General features: G+C 42.6%; 1 protein-coding gene and 1 non-coding gene across 3 annotated transcripts in view; one reads left to right on the top strand and one right to left on the bottom strand.

Annotated features, from left to right (window-relative positions):
- Positions 1-537: 537 nt before the first annotated feature.
- On the bottom strand, positions 538-609 carry trnaa-cgc (transfer RNA alanine (anticodon CGC)). The gene has a single exon. It is a non-coding gene; the product is annotated as a tRNA-Ala (tRNA).
- An 8843-nt stretch (positions 610-9452) lies between these two features.
- sema4f (sema domain, immunoglobulin domain (Ig), transmembrane domain (TM) and short cytoplasmic domain, (semaphorin) 4F) overlaps positions 9453-21237 on the top strand; it is a 54641-nt gene continuing 42856 nt past the window's right edge. The window contains exons 1-2 of one of the 2 annotated variants that reach the window (XM_071206559.1): positions 9453-9535; positions 10484-10696. In XM_071206559.1, coding sequence (XP_071062660.1) covers positions 10600-10696 — 97 coding nt within the window. In that variant the 5' untranslated portion in view covers positions 9453-9535; positions 10484-10599. Of the gene's footprint in view, positions 9536-9869; positions 10697-21237 lie in introns of those variants that run through there. The other variant, XM_034106292.2, reaches the window with a different exon arrangement.

The raw sequence follows: 21237 nt of genomic DNA, 5'->3' as shown, positions 1-21237 counted from the left end.
AAATACAACTTTTGGCCCGTAATTTATTTTCCTCATTGTAGCGACCAAAGGGGAGAGGGGGGGGGGATATATCCAGTCTCTGATAGTGTTACGAGTTATGAGAGTGCTCTGTTTGATTCTGAAATTGTATTTATTTATATAAATATATACACATATATATGTGTGTGTGTGCGTGTCCGCATCTGTAGCCTGTTATTGTCTCATTATACCGCACTGTGAATGAATCAAAGTAAATATACAAGTCATCATGAACACATCTGTCCATCAGACAGAGGCTGCTGTGCCTTCTGTCATCATTAATGGACGTCTCTTTAAAATGACCGCTCAGAGGAGAGGAGTTCTCATTTCTCTAACCGCCTGCTGCTTCCCCTCCTCTCTCCTCGGTTCCCCTCCTCGGCTCCTCCGCTCGCATCTCCTGTGGGCGGGACTAAGTATCGAGGATAGGAGTCGAGTAGGGGAGTTCGAGAAATGAGAAAGGGCCATTGTGTATCTTCCAATAGCGGATGATTGTAAGTGTTTTGCCCTGTAAACAAGAAGTGGAGATGCTGGGGATTGAACCCAGGACCTCATACATGCGAAGCACGCGCTCTACCACTGAGCTACAACCCCTCTGTTGAATGCGCTCTGATTTATAATAAACACAGCAATTTGAGCAGCGGAATTGAATGTTTTTACTATTTCAGATTTATTTAATTTAGAGGAAGTTCAAGGCCACAAGAGAGGTGTTGGGTGAATGCCATTACGTAAGGCAGCCTTGAACTGTTTTTACCACAGTATTGAAAACATTTTACAATTTGGAAGTCTTGGAGCTTTGCCCTGCACACAGATACAAAATACTTTATCTGCTTTTTGTACATGCAGTATTTAATAGTGCATCCTTTTTTTTTATAAATAGAATGAAATAAACTGTTGGATATATCGTAGTAGTATCACATTACCCACTTGCATCCTTATGCTCAGAACAACAGGGATTACTCATTAAACATTGATCAATAGCGCTATTCGTGATGAAAAATTGCAGAGATCATCTTTAACTTTAAAATGGCGGGTTCATTTATCTGCCTTTTCAGTCAAACAAATATATTACTCTATTACAGGCCACATCATTTTTGTAAATCTTTCATGTTTAAAGTATGTGCCAAACATAAAACCAAACATATTTAGCTGTAAAAGAAGATTGTTATTCTTAAATATTGAATTTGTGTAACAACATTTCCCGACAGAGTATGTTGCAGAACTTCCTTAGTTGAGTTACGACTTAAAAAGATGATTCATGCATTTTCAATGAACTTGTATGTCACTTAAATAGGGCAAGAAAACACTTCCACTCCATGTTCTGTGTCACTCACACGATCATATTCATGTTTATGTGTTTATGTGTATAAATAATATACACAGTGCCGGACACCATTCTGAGACTCACACGTGTCAGATTGAGGATTATCATATGTGCAGACATCCACACATGCACAGTGAATCGCTTAATCAGTGATCTACAGTGCAGTATAATCTGCGTCATCAACCTCTGAATCCACTGAATGAAGTCATCAGTTTCTCCCATATAATCATAATCTCTCCCCCTTTCAACACTGGCTGCTGCTGTGTAATCATTCTGATGTGACCTGACTGCGATGTACTTTTTTCCCTAAACGAATGTTCCAGGCTTAAAATGCAGTGTTGAAACTGACATTGAAATGGATACAACAAGTGAAATCAGCTCCAAAAAGACATCGAGTCCAGCTCAATTTACTGGACAGTTTAACGGGTCGGACTCAAGCTCAGCCAAAGCTTGCTTTTCCCCACAAACAATAAAGGCTCAGACTGAAAGACCTTGACTATTTCCAGCAAAGAAAATGGGAATATTCCACATCCATATTGCAGCTCAGCGATAAAGCAAACGAGTCAAACGCTGTTTAGTGTGTACTTTTGAAAGGCTTTAAATCTGTGCTATCAGCCAACCACAGCCGTTTATCTCCCTCGCTGGGAACTGTACTTACAAGCGTATTGTCGCAATAAAAAGACCACTGTGAAATCTAACAAAGTGAGCCATAGCTTGATTTTCTCTCCTCTTGTGACCTTCTAACTGCTGCCAATGGTGATCAGTGAATCTACCCATATGACCTCTTTTCTATTACTAACACCCCTATTTCTTCAGCTGGATCAGGGGTCAAAACATGTTGTCGAGAGCAGCTTAGCACGCAACAGACTTGTCTCATTCTTTCAGAGGTCAGATTTGATCATCAGGAAACAATGACCCCAATCGCCTCACATGCTACAAATCTACAAGAAAACAGCATGTCACCTCTCATCCTCGGCTCACTTTGACTTTGAAAGCAAACACTATAGCAATGTATGGGTTAAACTCTATCATCCATGGGTGATTACATGGGCAGAAATCGTATGAAAAAATGTGAGGAAGCTGTAAAAACATCATTACTTGCAGTAGGCTGTTGTTGGAGTAGTTTGGTTACTCTACACATATCTGAACGACACATTTAATCGTCTTTCACACACTGTTTTCACTTTTTAACTAGGATACGCTTTCAGAAACGGCTAGGGCTATTCTTTTTGATTTATATATTCAGAATCACTAAAACAACACTCAATTTAAACATAGTGGCGTATTCTGCTGGTTCTTGGAAGGCATGTTAAGCACTAAAAATGATTAAATGATTTACCATGAAGGTAGCCGAAAAACTCAACTTAAACATAGCATTAGCTGCTCTTTAAATGTGCTTCCTTTTCCTCTGCACCCCCACATTCACAATCCTGTTGTTCCAATTAATACGCCACGGATCACAGGTTTTTTTTTTGTATTACTCTAGTCATGTATTAATGTCACAGGAGCTTCACTTTGTACCAAGCACTTGTTTCTTCAATTAGATCTCAGTGGGGTGGAGGGGTACAATGTGGTTCTTGCCCGAGGCTCTCTGCTCCTCCACACAGCAAGAGTGGGTTAACAGGATTAAGGGGACACTTGCATTGGGTTGGGTGGAGCGCTGGGTATGTTGGCAGGGACTCCATCATGGTATGTAGTCAGATAACGCTCAGAGAGCACAACGGGTGGCGTATTTAGGTCAGATTTAAAAATGGCATACATTAACACAGACACCTAGAGGGTGTTAGAGACCTGTAGGGTGAACATAGCTATATATATATAAGGAGGTGGTGTCAGGGGTGTGTGCATCTTTATGTCGGGTGATGATCCAAGAAACTGAGTCAGGATCATAAGGGACTTGATGTTGGCTTAATCTACTTAATCTGATTGAGGACAGCGTCATCTTCTCAGGCTCAATAATTGATAACACCATCTGCTGTGGAATCAAATACCAGAATGCCACACTCGAAGAATTAGGTTAGAGCAATTCTTGGTAATGACATTTTACCTTTCTTTGCCATAAGGAGTCAGATACTGGATACTTTAATTTAACACTTCATCATTTTCAACAGCATGAACCTGTTGCAAGTGTACCCTTGAGTCGATTTGATATTATTTTAACGATATGTAAATATTATTAAGACATTTTTTTTGTGCAATTGAACTTTCAATGTTAAGGTTGGTAGCTGCTAATATTAGCACTTGGAGTAGTATTTTTTTGCCAATTGGTTTTCCATTACTTTTAGCCACGTATCCATTTTGATTTATTAACTAGCTGAATCAACAGGTAATCGCTACTTTTGTACAGAACGGCCCTTCTCCACCTTTACACTTTTTTGGCTTTCTAATAACAACAGTGGTGGATTGTCCGCGGTAATTCTCTTACAGAGAGGTCAACATTCTTATCAAGTTGAGCGGATTTTAAAAGGTGGAGTTAAAAATCTGCAGACGACTGACAAAAGAGAGAAAGAGTTGTATCTCACAGCTGGGAATAACTGCAATAGATTAGATAGAGTTTTATTGTCTCCCTTAGGAGAAATTTGTCTTGGGCATCGAGATAATACACATAAAAAAAATAGATGATTAGAATTACCTGTATTCGATTTAAGTGACCAGCCATTATTGAAAAGCAGCATGTATGTCTTACAGAGCACTTCCTGGTTCTTTGAAGAATGACGGTAATGATTATATTTCAGCTCACACAGAGAATGTCTATATAAGTACAAGCTAATTATAGCTGAAACAATCCCTTTGATTAGACAGGGCTTTTTAATAGAATAGGTTGTGTCTTTGTGTATGTTTGTGTGCATTCATGTGTGTGTTTGCTGTCTAGGTTGTGCTTGTGTATGACATGTAAATAATTGATCGGTTAGCATTGTTTGAACATCTTTAATTTACAACACATGGATAGATAGCGTACACAGTTCTCCCCTATGACTGCATGAAAGAATTGACTTCCAACGGGCCAATATTGGACTGATTAAAACACTTTTATTAATACTGAAAACATGCACATGTTGCGACACCTCAGCAGATGCAGCTGGAGCCACATGAGAAGCCTCCCAACATGTTTCCTTGTTTCTTGGAACCACCGCACATTTTGTGTTCTTGTAACGTTGGAAGTGAAAAAGAGGGTTCATTTTACCCATGACAGAAGAAGGCAGATACGAGGGGTTTTATGCGCTGATCCTAATTGTGTTACATCCAATATGACATGCAAGTGTAATACCGATTGCTTTTTGAAATATTACTGAATGGGGTAACTATATTCTTGCTCTGTTTGCTTTGAGGAAAGGACCTGCCGGGACAAACAGTCGGAGGAGGAGATGAACATCAAGGCAATGAGGCAAGTAATGGCATCGCACTAAACTCCAGAGTTTATCATTTGTGATTCAGAGGAGGGCCGTATACATCCTGGTTTGTTTAGAAGAAGTGGAGATGCTGGGGATTGAACCCATGCACTCTACCACTGAGCTACATCCCCTCTGTTTGTTGCGAATTGTTTTGGAAATACAGAAGGGTGTGGTCTCAGTCTCTTCACCTTTGTGTAATTTGTTACACATATGCAGTAAGATATGATGGATTAAGTGATGTATCTGCTTAACATCCTCCTTTGGAATGATTGAATGCATTAACCTTCTAGTGCCTGGTTATTTCTCTGTGTATCTTGAGTGACCTGGACAAAAATACCCATATTCTCGGATCATTTGGCTTGAATGAAGTGAAATGCTTTAGCTTGAGCGTTGATCCATATCTGCAGGCTTACCTGTGCTCAACCCAACAGTTCAGAGCCGCTGCCTGAATCCCTTCCACCTCCAACCTCAATGAAACAGCAGAATCCATTGTTGGGGGATTAGCGGAAAAGGTTTTGGGAGTTTCTTCCATTTCCTTCCCAGCAGAGGTGAGGGATGGGGGGTAAATCAGTTGGCAACCAGCCAGCTGCGATACATACGCCAAGCAGGGGGAGATTGACCCCACGCTCGCCTTGTAATCTTTTTTATTCTGGGTGAAATGCTCCCATTCTGTACAGGAGTTCTGCTTTACAACTCTACACTGCTCCTTAGATTGACAGTTTGAGTGACACATATTGACAGAGGGCGCGAGGGGGAAATGTGCACAGCTGCAGCAGCAAAGGTGGAAAGTATGATGGGAAACAGGGACGTGGGGGTGGGAGAGGACTGAAACACATTGTGCACTATATCTAGAGTTTAATTAGGAAAATGAAAGCTGTTAACTAAATGAGTGTTTCTGTGTGAGTGCATGTGGCCCCTCTGCTCCTCAGGGCAGAAGTCTCCTGCCTTTTGTGACCCCTCCCTTTTTTTCTCCCTCACACACACACATACCCACCCAGGCTGTTACTGAATAAGGGGGAGAACGGCACCAAGAGCCAGGACTGAATGCATTAATTATCCACTTAATAGATTAGTCACACTTTTACGATAATACCACTTCACAAAAAAACTATAGATTCATCATTTTTAACTAAAATCACTGTTCCACTTTTTGACCTGATGTCCAAGGGCAAGGGCAATGTCACGTGTGTGTGTGTGTGTGAGTGTGTGTGTCCTGGCTTAAAGCTGATCAAGAAGCAGCTGCTCAGTGAATCTGAGGCATATAATTACATTTGCTGGAGGTGGTGGCTCATCTGTCTCTCCATCGCTTTCCTACGTCTGATTTTCTTTTCAGTCAACCCCTTCACCCCTAACAATCCTTCAATTTCATCACACATCTACACTCATACACACACACACATGTCAAAATGTTAACCTAACCCAGTGTCTGGCCTTGGCTGCCACATCCACATATGTACCCTGATTTGTTTTGAAAATGTGCTCATATATAGAAAGACACATTTACAGACTTGTGGCAATGCATGCATGCACACACACATTAACAGAAGGAGTGCAGGGTCACGGATTGCAGCCTCCTTACATCAGGGTCTGAATATTAATGTGCGGGGACAGATAAGCAGCCGTGGCAATCCCTTTAAGTCCATGCTGCTCCCTGGTTGGTGCTCCTGGTTAATTTATGCCAATCTTTATGCCCAAATTATGCAAATGATGTTTCAGCTTGAACCCTTGTGTGTAGAGTGTGTTGATGGCTTGAATCAATTTGACTGTGTCTGTGCATTTGTATTTGTGTCTGATATATGGAGAAATGTAAGTATTTCTTTCCAGTTTGTGTTTTCAGTGTATTATTTAATCTTTTTTTAGCACTTGCTTCACCTGTCCAGCAGGGGGCAGTTAAGCTTGAGTTCAGCTCAGAGAAGTTTGATACATATTGAATGACATGAAGTTTTAACAGCTTCCTTATTATCCCAGCTACCACTGCAGTCATTCTGAACAAGAACTGACCCTGAGCTGGACCTCCACCCTGACAGTGATGAATATACTAGCCACCCACAAGTCATGGGTGAAGGCACCATGGGGGTTTCCATCTCCAACGGCCAGTGATGAAGATGTTCATTGTGATGCTGAGTGATGTTAAGTCATTGAAAAGTCATCGGCTGAGCAAAGATGAGACACGCACAGTGTGAGTGTAATCAGGCTCGATTAGCGACGGCGCCGCTCACTTCTTAGCTCCTTTTGGCTTTTCTTTATCATGGCTCTCTTACCTCTGACCCCGGTCCTCCTCCTCCAGCTTCTCCTTCCCCCTCTCAGTCTACCAAATCCTTTAATCCATGGTCCTCTGTGACCCCTCCCTTTTGTCCCATAGTGGGGGTACATGTCTGCACCCCCGCCCCGTGAAATTATCCGGTCAGCACTGCCAGCAGCCCTGCTATCCTTAGAGAAAAGAGAGATTGAGCGGGAGTGTTTCCAGTAATGAAGTTATGGCTGCTGCACAGTTTATCCCAAAAATATTAGCATTTCAACACAAGCTTGAGCCATCTCTTTACTAAGGAGCCTATTGTTTTTAAAGACATGTGTTTTGACACCACTTTAATACACATTAGGTTGAGTTTTTGAAGCACTGCAGACGTAAATGTCAGGAGAAATTAACAGCACATGGCAGAAAACAATCTCCCTGTGGATTATTAGTGTGGTTAAGGCCTGCAGACCATTGACCTCACTTCTAGGATTTAATCATCTTACTTTAGACGCTCCGCCCCCCATGATGTCAGATGACTGAAAGGTGGATTAAGGAAGCCAGACCACAGGAGCACATAAAAGGAGCAGAGAGAATATTCCTCGTCAAATGAAAACTCACAGCTTCATATTTATTTTATTTTTCTTCACCAGGCTCCACTCAATTTGCATACATATTTTACTCACACTACCTCAATGTTAAACTTTAATATTATATACTTCTTTACACACATTTTTAATGTATCCTCTGTTTATTTGCAGTAGATTGGTCTATTATAAAGTATTGTAATGTTTTGTCTATATTTTATATTGTGCATTCTTTAGATACTCTATAGGTTATGTCGGATGGAGGTGTGTGGCGTAGTGGGTTGTCTATAGGTGTTTGGATCAGTGTGTCACAGGCAGGGGCGCCGCCAGGGATTTTGGGCCCCATGAAAATATATCACATTGGGCCCCACCACCAGGCACAGGCCACTTTGTTTATAAATTACTTCGAGGGACGTACAAAAAGGTCTAGCGGTCCGTATACGGACCGGGGGCCGGAGGTTCCCCACCCCTGCTTTAATATAATAACATTAGTATTAATATCATAACCAAAATATCGGTGATTAACATTTTGTTTACCTAATACAGACTGATCACTCAACGCTTCAAACTGTCCATCATCCAAATAGACTAAAAGCAGTTTTTTGTTTTATGTAGATCATTGGCTATGTGGGAAAATACTGTGTTTGAAATGTATAATTAAAATTAGATGTTAGCCTTTTGTTTTGATATATATATATATATATTTTTTTTTTATTCCAGTCTCCCTTCAAATATGTTAAGCGGCATGTCAATCAACACAATGCTGCTCACCTCCTTCAGTTGGGAGAAAAGCTGGTTCAGGTTCAGCATTATGGGGGGACAGGGCTGCTGAGCCTAGAGATGGATCTGTTGGTCCTGGCACCAGGGGGGGGGGGGGACAACTGATTTAGTATGAATAGGCGCTAAAAATGTGCCTGCATTTATTAAAGGTAGGTAGGTAAGAATGGAGAAACCAGCTCGAGAGCGCTAGAATCTGAAAGTACACAACCAAAAAAAAATCTGCCCCTTCCTTCAGACTTCCTTACAGAGCCCCTCCTCCAACACACACAAACGCGCACATGCCCAATGAGGGCAAGAGATTTGTGCACAGTTGGAAGGCTGACAGGCAGGTAGGCCATCAAATTATTTTAGCCGGGCCGGCTCAGATGATTGGTCGTGCTTTTTACAGCGCCACGGCTTCCACAGATGACATTTTTGTATGTATTTATTGTCAAAGTATTTAATATATTCATTGCTATCGGGATGTTAAGAGCATTCCATGGAATATAACAAAAAGGTTTTTCTGAAGTGAATTACCTACCCCACCTTTAAATGTCAGCTAAAAGAGCAGTGAAATGAAAAATCTCTGAATTGTCTGTACTTAATGTCAGCTTAGTAAAAAAAAACATTAGCTAACAGACTAATTTCCACCACTCATGGACCACACCTTTTCTTGTGAAAAACTGGGTGACATGTTGTCGCCCTTTAGTCCCTCTCTCTTGTCTTTCTCTCCTTTCTCTTCTTTTCTTAGAGCCTGACTTTTTGAGTCGTTGAAACATGGTACAACACACGTATGTAGGCTAAGTACTAGCATCCCTCCTCACATGCTTTCACTCTCTGCAAGTGCCAGTGCCCGAACCGCGTTTGGAGGCAGGACCAAACCATTACATGTAAATAGAAGGGGGTGTACATAGGCTTTGGATAATTAACTTTTGGAAGAAAATAAGTTAAATGAATCGTAAGTTTAGTGAGTACTTATCAATATAACGTTCTATTAATGTTAATTATTGAGGATGGATGACAGGTTACTTATATATTTTTTTCTTAATGTTCTAAATATTTTGGGGCCCCCGTCAGTCACGGGCCCTTAGAATCGTCCTAACTTTTCACCCCCTTACGGCGCCCCTGGTCACAGGTTCAAACCCCACTGCAGTCAGCATGTCGTTGTGTCCCTGGGCAAGATACTTCACCCCAAATTGCTCGTGGGGATTGTCCACAGTATTGAGTATGTAAGTCGCTTTGGATAAAAGCATCTAACAAGTAATGTAATGTCGACCTATTGCAATGACAGGTTATACTATAACCACTGCCGGTTTGCATATTGCATTGATAGTGCAACCTTGAATTACTCCATAACATTACACTGCCTGCAACGGAATTAATCCCTAAATCTAAAGAACGTCACTTAAACAACGCCATTGTTCTCAGTAGTTTAATATGAACTTCAAACGAGGTGTGCACCTGTCTGCAGTGACGTCACCCTTACCTGTTGTGTACTCTCGCGCTGACTTTTCCGGAGGGCGGGGCGCGAGACTCTCAGCACTCGAGCGCTGTAGCAGCACAGCTTTCCTCCTCGCGCCGGTCATCACTAGCTTCCATATACCGTGCCAGCGCTCGAGCTCCTTACACTCAACACTCAACACTCAACGCGCGCTCTCAATTTAGTTTCACTTCACGGACGGAAACGTGATTTTTACGCTTTGTTTTCAACAGATAATATTAAACTGAAGACCAGCGGAGGTTTTTTTCTGTATCAGCGGGACAAGCACGGCGACACCGGGGCACAGAGCGACCGGGGATAGGAGCGAGGCTTCAGTTTATTCTCACCCTGTACACTGGACAGTATTCCTGCACGGAAGGACGGTACTTTGGATTACTTTGACACACAGTTTGGGACTGGAATACACCCCAAATACAACTACAATATAACTACACATGTGTCTTTTGGTTCTGAGCATGTCGCTTTTCTTTTGTAGATAATACACATATTGCATTGCACTGAGCGGATGCATACACTTCTGTGAGCTTTGTGCAGCTACGGGGAAAGCAGTAACCTGTAGCAAGATAGCATAATAAAAATATATAAGAAAGCATTAATTTAATTAAAACGTAACAACATAACTTATTAAACATTGATTTGGAGCTTTCGAGCTCTGCGTGTTTTTGAACTCAGAGAAACCTGCGAACCATATCAGGATGCATCTCAGCTGAAACCACGACTAAGGGACTTTGGTGTTGAAATCAGACCGGACCTCCAGCTCCGTCCTGGACCAGAACAGAAGCCGAGCCATGATGAATCCTGGCGGTGAGATGTTGATCCTGCTCCCGGCGCTGCTGTGCCTCCTCCCCGGAGCCTCCTGGGCTGCGACCCTGGGCGGACTAGGAGGTGAGTGAAAAGAAAACAAGAACTCACGTCTGATATACAGTTTGCATCGCTGAGATCATAACAATAACATGCACGGTGCAACATCTGTAACTTCCTCATAGTTTGCAATGGTGCTCCATGTCATTAAGCAATATGGAAATGTCTCTTAAATGATGTGTGGCAGTGATTGGTGCAGAACATAATTTAACCAAATGGTAAACCTGCACGCGTCCGCTTGGTCAGCCTCTGCTCTGCTGTTTTAGGCATTCGGGGCGCGGTGCCAGAGGGCTGCCTTCAGCCTTTATTGGGACTTGATAAATGATGATGCTGGCGAAGCAAGCAGGTGCCAGACATGTTCTGCTCCACGCCAACAACAAGTGCACAGACTGGGCCAGTGTTGGATTCATTCAGACACATAGCAGCTTTCAAACTTAAAGGGACAGTTATGTCTAATGCTTCTCTCTGGAGGAATTGATGCATGTGGGAAAGTTGTCTTTTTATCTGCCCTCATCCAGAGGAGGCAGAGGTCGAGGTCAGTGGCTCTGTAAGCTGGCAGTGATTCAACATCTTGCTCAGGATGACTTCATATCCAGGGTCTTCAAAATGTTCAGACTGTGTCTCTAAAAGGACCCCAAAATAGCCCTACATTTTTTTTTACAAAATACTGAAGTGTCAAAGAGAACCAGACACATGCAGATTCAGATGGCTATACGTCAGAGAGAGTAGAAGACAAGCCCATCTCTCTAACAAGCTGCCCCTTTGTGCTGGGGGTCAGCAGCACAGACTCTCCAGTCTTCCTGTTTTCTGGAAACAGTTAAAGTGGAAAACCGAGGAGAGGGACACATCCATCAAAGCAAAAATCACAAGGACTTTACGGGGCCGTATGAACGTGTATCTCCTTTTGTCCATGTTTGGAATTCATTCTCTTTGTTTATAGAGTAATACATCTTCGGTATGTTTTTATTCTTTCATTTCCTTTCAATAGTTTGTGCATGGTTATGTGCCTGGGGTCCTTTCTCTCCCCTCCCACCATGTGATGGTGTTTACACCCAGATGCAGTGAGGAGGAAAAGATTTAGAGGTTGCGTCACTGTGTCCATTGACCATTAGCCTGAACTCAGTCACCTGACTGTTACCGTAATGGGCTTTACCGCCCTCTGGAGCAGAGCTTATTGTGATTTAACCCCTTTTGTGTTTTCCAACCTTAATTCTTACTTCAGACAGGCACTGCAGGCTGTTGATTCGGGTTCATTTGCTGAATGAATGCAGTCTCTGTAAGTTAGCTCCCTGTCTCTGTGTGTCATTACGCAATTCGGGCCTGTAGCACGCTAGCCCCACAACAAATACAGTTGGAACGAATGCCAGAAAACAGCCGCGAGAGAGACACAGAGAGGGAGACATTTAGATAGGACGTCCCACAGAGAAGTGTTCTCATTTCTCACAAAACAAAAGCAGATTCCTACATGCATCTAACATTTGTATGTCTTGTTACGTCATAGTCTTTCTGTTAAAGTTACTCTTCTCAACATTTCATTCTTTAGGAGAAGATGCCATCCTCATCAGGGTGTGTGTCTGTGTGTGTGCTTCTGTGTTTGCATTTGTGTCATGATTACTGAAGAGAGACTCTTATGTAAGATAGTGTAGTTGTTATGAGCAACTGGTCATGTGATGTATGTGTCCGCCTGTGTGTTAAGCTTGGTTTGCCTTTACTGTAATATCCAAGCGACAACTTGCACTTGTAGTGTTTATTTTGTTGTTATTGTTTAACGGCCTAGTCCTGTGTCAAATGTTGTAATTCGTCAACATTATCCTTTCTAAAAAGGGAATTTAAGTCTTATCTTAGTCAAAGTAACCAACACTATTTTAGTCTAGTTCAGTCAATAATAACGGTTTTGTAATGAGATTATACTCAACATTTCCGTCAATGTAGTATAGCTATAATATCACATGATCTCTTTCTCCCCAGCCCTGTTGTTGTTATTTTTGCACCTTCATTTTTTTAGGTCATCCAACCCATCTGTCCTCCATCTCAGAAAATGTTATTTATAACTGCCTCATTGCTGCATCTGTCGTGTTTATAAGATGCAATATTAAATGGTTGGTGGAGGCTAATTTGCTGAACTGGAATCATTCGAACTCTCTGGTTAAGTGTTTGGGGAGAAGTCGTAAAGTTGCTTGGCTAAAATTACCCAGTGCATAATAAAGTTACTTTCAGGGTGTGGCATTTTCATTTAAAGAAATGCTATTGAATCAATAATAATTGAGCTTTTGCAAACAATTAAGTATTTGGTTAAGCAATGAAGAGGCATTTGTACCTAAATGTGTTAACGGTAAAACACCTAATAGTACAGTACGTTTATAATGTCCTATAGTGCCGATATTATTTCTATATTGTCAATAAACATAGACATAATGTTTACAGCGCTCTATTTAAATCCCACCCAATGTATGTGTCTGCAGTGACTGGATCACAGAGTGCCTCCCTGCCAGCTTCAGTCAGTTTCACTGCAGCCATTTTGATGCTCCTCACATGAAACTCATTAGGGTGTCGGCACACGGGGGGGGGGGGGGGGGGACCCTGCATGGATCAGGGTCCTTTAACAGTGAGGGCGAGAGGTGTATGTATAATTTGATTAGCTTGGTTAGTCGGACACTATGCAGGTAAATAAGCATCATGGCTTCAGGAGGCCACCCAGTGTCGAGCTGCTATTCCACCCGCCTGCCGGCTCCCAAAAACTATATTTGTCTTTGTTTGCAGTCAACAGGAGCTTACCAGATTCTCTACTCAAAGACGTTCCCTCCAGTAGCTCCCAGTGATTGAAGATTTATCACTCCATTGTAGTTTTTCAGTTTTTGTGCCAACATTTACACTTGGCTAGCAGTGAACTATGTGTGGGTGGGTGGGAGTCATAACAAAGACTAATCAAAGCAGGCTGTAAATGCAGTTATTGCCTGGATTTCACTACTAACTGTTGTGGCCAGGGGCTCTTTGGATCTGTGGTCTGGTCTGTGATTCACAGTGGAAGGCAAACAGAAGGAAGCAGAGCTGGAACGATACGTCCTTTAATCGATAAGTCTATCTCCGTACAAATAATTGGCAACTATTTTGATATTAAACTAATCCTTTCAGTTATTTTTTCAAGCAGAAACAGTGGAACAATTTCTCTGGTTTTAAGCATCTCAAATAGGAGAGTCCCTGGTTTAATTTGTTATATATCATTGTACACATTTGAAGAGATGTTTTGCTTTTTGATGGCCATTTGTTTGGCCTTCAATAGACTCAAATATTATCGATTGATTGAAAACTCTGAAGATAAAGGAGGAGTGAGCCAGCTTTTTTTGGGTTGTCAAGCTAAAATAAATTCTGCGTTTCAGTTTATTTTTCTTGGTTCCTCTTCTGTGTGTTCTATCTTCTGCCTGGAGGTATAACAGAAAACGCATCACATGTTTAGCCTGAAGCCTCTTATCTTGGTATCACTTTAATAAGCAGATGACCTTAACATTGTTGATTATATGCTATGATGTTACTAAAAGTGCCCTTTGTCTTTGTGGAAGACACCCAGTGATCATCATGTGCTTTGTTCCATTCTGAAGGCAACTTGTTTTCATCTTTTTGCTGATTTGTTTGTGTTTTTGGGTCAAAGATATCTTGTATGAAAGGAAGGTCAGGCTTATGATGTGCACAAACTCTCATCCCTGCATACTTCATATCAGAGAATTGCCGTGGGATTAGGAAGCCAGGAAGCGTGTAACCACTGAATGTCTGAATGGAGCTTTGCCTGTGAGAAGACATGTGGACTACAGTAGATTATGTGTTTGGGTTGAGGCTGCATTGTTGTCTCCCACCGGGGAACATGACGTGGTTATGCAAAGACAAGAGAACAGTCTTTCCTCTTTCTCATCCCTGCATCCCATTCTCTTTCTTTGTTTTTTCTCCAGCACTCATTTTGGCCTTCTTTTTCTTCTAAGTGTAGCTGATGGGGCCCGATGGAGTAGAGTGGTACCATGAGACTGGAAAAAGGCTTCAGAAATACTTCAGCGCTTCTTTCAGTTTTGTCTGATAAGCCTTGGCTCTTTGCTGGCTGCATTGAGTGTATAACTGAAAGCTGAGGCATTTGAAAACTTCAAAATATAAATCTATCTCTCTTCGGCTGTCGTAAACACCACAAGTGGTTCAAATGTTTCGTCCCTGACTAACAAGGGTTAGCATCTCTTTTTGGCGCTACTTCTTCTCTTTAGCTGCTTCTCAGTTTTTTGTTTCCATTTCATGTTTTCTGTTTCGTCTTATGTCTCTGTTTTCTTTCATTTGTTATCTTTTCTGCTATATTTGTTTATACTCCCTTTTCTTTTTTCTCAAATATTTAGAGAAGAATACACTAAGCTCCAACAAGAAAATAGACCGATTTGTTTACAGATCTTTGGTAAGGTTATACAATCAAGAAAATTCTGGGTTTTTTTGTATAGTTTATTAACGGTAAGTCGCGTATAATTAAGATATTTAGCCAAAAAGAGGGTCTTCATTTAAACTGAGATCGAAAGGAGTCAACCATGAATGACTGGAATGGAGGAAGTGTATGAGAGGAGTACATTCTCAGCTGTCATCGGCCTCCCACAGCACATATTCTCTCACCCTTTACATTCGTCAGCAAAGTTCATTAGCTTCTCATTCGCTTCACTGATAAAGCACTCTATGAAGCCCTGACATTGTCTCTGATTCAGAGATTTACATTAACGGTGCGCGCGTACATAGCTTTTCATGCTCTCTCCCACGTTGTTTGTGAACAGTCAGCCCACACACGCACTCCTGTGGCTGTCAGAGAAAAAGGTCAGATGTCAGAGGCCACACACGCACACGCACTCCCATTCGTTGCTTTCCCTGGAGAGACTCATGATTGGGATTCCTGGTGGCTTTTTTTCGCTCGGTACTAATTCTCTTGTTCTGATATCCCCATGTAGTATGACATGTTTGAACACAATGCCTCAGAGGTCAGCGACATAGTAGGATGTTGTAGGTGGGTTGGTGGGTTTCTCATTAGTCCATTCATGCTTCGTTCTCACTCCCTCGTTCATAAAAATCTTGGGAAATGTGTTGCGTCCTGACGTTAAATCCAGTTCTTATTGAAGCGTTTCTGGAGTTGAAGGGTTTAGTAGAGAGTGTGTGTGGGGGCTTTAGAAGAAATAATTGCGGTGCACAGCTCAGGCGTGTATCATCAACTCATTGGGATTCAGTCCTGCTTTCTGCCCTCATCTCCTTCCTCCCTGGCCCTCTGCTGTATGAAAATCCCATCTGATACAAAGCACCCTGAAACCAATTATAATGCATCGCGAACACGTTTTCAGCATTTAGACACAGCCGGTGGACTTAAGCTGAGTTTTGTTCCCACCCCCTTTTTTTCTAGTTTTTTAATCAAACCTGGACCGTCCCACAGGCTAAATGAATTAAAAAGCGTTACTTCATGAAATGAGATCATGAGTGGGTAAGAGGACTGTTTCCCGTCAGAGGCCACGCTGCTCGATATTACTGAAAGATGTCTGGGATCATTGCTAATCATATAAATTGATATTGATTTTGTTGTTGACCCAACTGAAGGTGAAGTAAAGGAGAACGGGAAAGGACAGAGAGGAGCTAAAAGAAAAGAGCACTGAAAAGAATGAAAAATGTAATAAAAACAGATCTGATTAGCTTTAAGACTCAAACTAATAGTTATCGATGAACTGGAACACAGACAGAAGGTGTAATTGATACGTCTGGTCCAGGATAAAACCAAGCAGACAGGCAGGAGGTGAGGGGCGTCACATATTTAGGACGAGGGCAGAGGTCACACAGGGTCACCTTGTTCACGTTGACAGCTTCCACTTGACCTGTCAGCGTTTTGAAGGTCACACACACACTGCAGCACAATGAGGAAACCCTCAGAGAGTTGGTGGCTGTGTGCTCAGACTGATTGGACGTCTGCAATCAACAGAAGTCACCATAGATTAGCCTGTCAATCATTCTGTCTGATGGCTTTCTGTGTATCGGGATTCATTATTGCGTCGATGTCCGTTAATGGAAAGACTTGAATGTGAAGGCACGCTCCATCTTTATACTTCTTTTTGCACTTGTTTCCCTGACAACTTTAAAAAGGTTAGGCGGAAGTTAGGCGAAGTTGTCACAGACAGACAGACACGCCCACATTGAGCTTCACTACAGAAACCTATAGGTGATGTCACGAAGACTACGCACCTTTTTCTATAAAGTCTATGGTCATGACACTTTACATTAATACATGTATAAAACATATGTATGGATTCAGTGAATAGATTGTAGGGTGATTTATTTGTTTTTATTCAAGGCTATTGCTGCCAGTGTGTGCTGCTCTTTGTGCTGGCTATGTGTCAGCACTAAGGCAAAGGGAGGAGTGTACGAGGGGAAGGAAGGAAATACACACACAGCTCTCTTTTTCTCTCCCTCCTCTCGTGAGTAGAATACTACACTTCCTTTGGCCCTTTCCTCCTAGACACACAAACAACCACACACTTCATCTCACCACGCTTGATTTTGGCCATTGATCTCCACAGTTGTGTCTGTGCCTGCAGCAGCCACAGACACATATCAAGCTACGTGAGCAGTATGCTATTGTTTCAGTGTTTGTGTCAGAAGAGGATGTTTAAAGCTGGACACCTCATTGTGGGATGAAACTCGTACAGCAGCTAGCAGTCAGCTTATTCCAGATTTGTGCCTGATGGCATTTTTTTAGTCTTAGTGACAGTTGGAGCGACCGTGTGCAGACTGCTGAGTTTGAGTGCAAAGGAAATGTCTTTAAAAATCTATTATTTTTACCTTTTATAATGCCGATTCATAACAATAGCTTTATCTACGCTTCATATCTTTATAGGTGTTATTAGCCAGGTCATAACTAAGTCAATATGTGAGACACAGATGATTACATAACGTCACCTTTCCTCCAAACTGGATCCTCAGGTTGAACAGGCTTACAGTTGTAAACATGACACTTAGGTTCGACCGGTTTTCACAGAAAAATAAATTCTCCATAGATGGTATTTAGTGCATTTACATTTCAATGAAGTTGGGAAAGTAAAAGTGTATTCGCAGCAACACATGCGCACACACACATGCGCACACACGCACGCACACACACACACACACACACACACACACACACACACACACACACACCACAGGGTGTTTGGCGTGTCATGCAGAGCAAGTTACAACTCCTGCTATGATCAAGGAAACACACTTGGTCATACAATCTATCAAATCAAATCAAGTTTTATTTATATAGCACATTTTTAAACGATTTTTGGTCGAGCCAAATTACTGTACATATAGTATAAATACTAGGGATGTAACGATACCAAAAACTCACGGTACGATAATATCGCGATAAAAAGTCCACGGTACGATATTTATCGCAATATTGAAAAATAAAGAAAAAAAATGTGAATTTTCTTTGTAATTTTTTTTTTACTTGAATTTTTTTCTTTATTAAATAATAAATCTGATTTGTACAGCATTTTAGTAGGATAGTAGTATTTTAAAGTGTCAACAATATAATAATCAGACCCTGCAATAGAATAAATTAAGTTTCACTTTAGTTTTTCAAGTAACTCAACTCTAACTCACTCACTCAGCATCATCAAGGTTATCTTTTAGGAATATGAGCATGTCCACATTTCGAGGTAGAAGCTGGGATGTTTGGGCGTTTGCAATATCCCCTGCTGTGGAAAAAACTCTTGCTTGGTACTGGTGTTGCTGGGACAGAGAGATATGCTTTGGCCATGGGTAACAGCAGTGGGTAAAACTGTGCATTGTCTCTCCACCACTTCAAAAACATTACATTGCATTTAGCTGACGCTTTTATCCAAAGCGACTTACAATAAGTGCGTTCGACCAACAAAATACAATCTTGAAGAAAACAGAATCAAATAAGTACATCAGGCTTCATAGAGCAAAAACATTTCAAGTGCTACTCAACTGGCTTTAGATAAGCCAGCCCTTTATTAGTATATAAGTGCTTTGTTAATAGTTCTATGTGGAGTCGAAAGAGATTAGTTTTCAGCCTGCGCCGGAAGGTGTGTAAGCTATCTGCTGTCCTGATGTCAATGGGGAGCTCATTCCACCATTTTGGAGCCAGGATAGCAAACCCACGTGTTTTTGCTGATGGGAACTTGGGTCCTCTTCGCAGCGATGGTGCAGCGAGCCGTTTGGTTGATGCAGAATAGTGTGCTGGGGTGTAAGGTTTAACCATGTCCTGGATGTAGGAAGGGCCAGATCCATTCGCAGCATGGTACGCAAGTACCATTGTCTTGAAGTGGATTCTAGCAGTTATCAGAAGCCAGTGGAGGGAGCGGAGGAGCGGCGTGATGTGGGAGAATTTAGGAAGGTTCAAGACCAGGCGAGCAGCTGCATTCTGGATGAGCTGCAGAGATCGGATGGCACATGCAGGTAGACCAGCCAGGAGGGAGTTGCAGTAGTCTAGGCGTGAGATGACGAGAGCCTGGACCAGAACGCTTTCTGGGTCAGCTGGGGACGCATCCTCCTGATGTTATAAAGCGTGTATCTGCAGCAGCGGGTTGTAGCAGCGATGTTTGCAGTGAAGGACAGGTTGTTATCTAGGGTCACACCCAGATTCCTTGCAGTCTGAGTCGGGGAAACAACAGAGGTGCCAATGTTGATTGTTAGGTCAAGAGTGGGACAATCTTTTCCCGGAAGGAAAAGCAGTTCAGTCTTGTCAAGGTTGAGCTTGAGGTGATGATCAGACATCCACTGAGAGATGTCAGCTAGAGAAGCAGAGATGCGTGCGACGACCTGGGTCTCTGAGCGGGGAAAGGACAGAATTAATTGAGTGTCGTCAGCGTAGCAGTGGTATGAAAAACCATGCGGGCTAATGACTGATCCGAGCGAGTTTGTGTACAAGGAGAAGAGGAGGGGACCAAGAACAGAGCCCTGAGGGACCCCTGTAGTTAATTGACAAGGGTCGGACTCGGACCCTCTCCAAGTAACCCTGTAGGTGCGGTCTTTGAGGTATGAGGTGAGGAGGGAAAGTGCAGAGTCTGAAACTCCAAGTTCTTGGAGAGTGGAAGGAGGATCTGATGGTTCACCGTGTCGAATGCAGCAGACAGGTCCAAAAGGATGATGACAGAGTAGAGGGAGGCTGGTTTAGCAGTGTGCAGTTCCTCAGTGACAGCAAGGACGGCAGTTTCTGTGAAGTGACCTGCCTTGAAACCAGACTTGTGCGGATCCAGAAGGTTGTTCTGATGGAGATAGCAGGAGAGTTGTCTAAAGACAGCGCGTTCAAGTGTTTTAGACAGGAACGGGAGGAGAGAGACAGGCCTGTAGTTTATAACATCTGACGGGTTGAGAGTGGGTTTCTTGAGGAGAGGGTTTACTCTTGCCTCCTTGAGACTGTATGGAAAGTGACCAGAAGTTAGAGAAGTGTTGATGAAATGGGTGAGAAACGGTAGAATATCAGGAGCGATAGTCTGAAGGAGGTTTGAAGGGATAGGGTCCAGAGGACAGGTGGTAGGGCGGGCAGAGGTAATGAGGGTAAGAACCTCACTTGGAGAGAGAGGGGAAAAGGAGGTCAGTGTGTGGGTGAAAGGAGGGTCTGGTGACCCAGCGGTGAGTAAAGACCAATACAGTTTTTGCCAAGAAGGTGAGGCTTATTGACGGGGCGAGATATAAATATAGTGTTGGTACTTGTCAATGTCTCTAGGTATGTACATGTAGCCCTGTAAATACGATGTCCTTTATTGTTATCTGTTGTTTTATGTTCATGTTGTAACCTACTTGCTGCCATGTTGGACAGGTGTCCCTTGAAAAAGAGATTGATGATCTCAATAGCCGCGTTCACACTGCGGTACTTTTCCCACAAAGGTTCATGCGAACTTAGTTCATGCGAACTTAGTTCATGCGAACTTAGTTCATGCGAACTCTTTAGTTCGCATGAACTAAGTACAGATCACAGGGGGCGGTGGTGGCGAAGTCGATAGGGACTTGGCTTGGCAACTGGAAGGTCACCAGTTCAAGTCCCGGCAAGACCAAGTGCTACCGAGGTGTCCCTGAGCAAGGCACCGTTCCCTACACTGCTCCCCGGGCGCTGTTCAAAATGGCTGCCCACTGCTCCTAACACTAGGATGGGTCAAATGCAGAGAAACAATTTCCCCACGGGGATTAATAAAGTATATCAAATCAAAAATCAAATCAAAAATCAAAAATTCACACCAGAAAAAGTCCCTGGGGGTGGATTAGGCAAATGAAGCCGCTGACGTTACTTCTTCTTCTTCTGCTTTGGGTTTACTGGCAGGCCGCAACCCACTTCACGGCGTATACTGCCGCCCAAAGTCCCCGGCCGGAAGTCCCCGGAGTTGGGGACTGGCTTCAGTAGAAGCTGCTGGGAGTCCCAGCAGCTTCTACTGAAGCCTTCCGAGTAAATCGCCAGAACGCCGACACTTCCTCATCTCCACCGCTCCCATGTTTTATTTTGTGTTGCCATAAGTTAGTCTCTCTGCGTTTCTGCGCTGGGCTAATGCTAATGCTAATAATGCTAATGCGAG

This window comes from Pseudochaenichthys georgianus, chromosome 18, assembly GCF_902827115.2.
Source record: "Pseudochaenichthys georgianus chromosome 18, fPseGeo1.2, whole genome shotgun sequence".
Lineage (NCBI taxonomy): Eukaryota > Metazoa > Chordata > Actinopteri > Perciformes > Channichthyidae > Pseudochaenichthys > Pseudochaenichthys georgianus.
The sequence above is the reverse complement of the archived record's forward strand: the minus strand, read 5'-3'. Positions and strand labels throughout refer to the sequence as shown.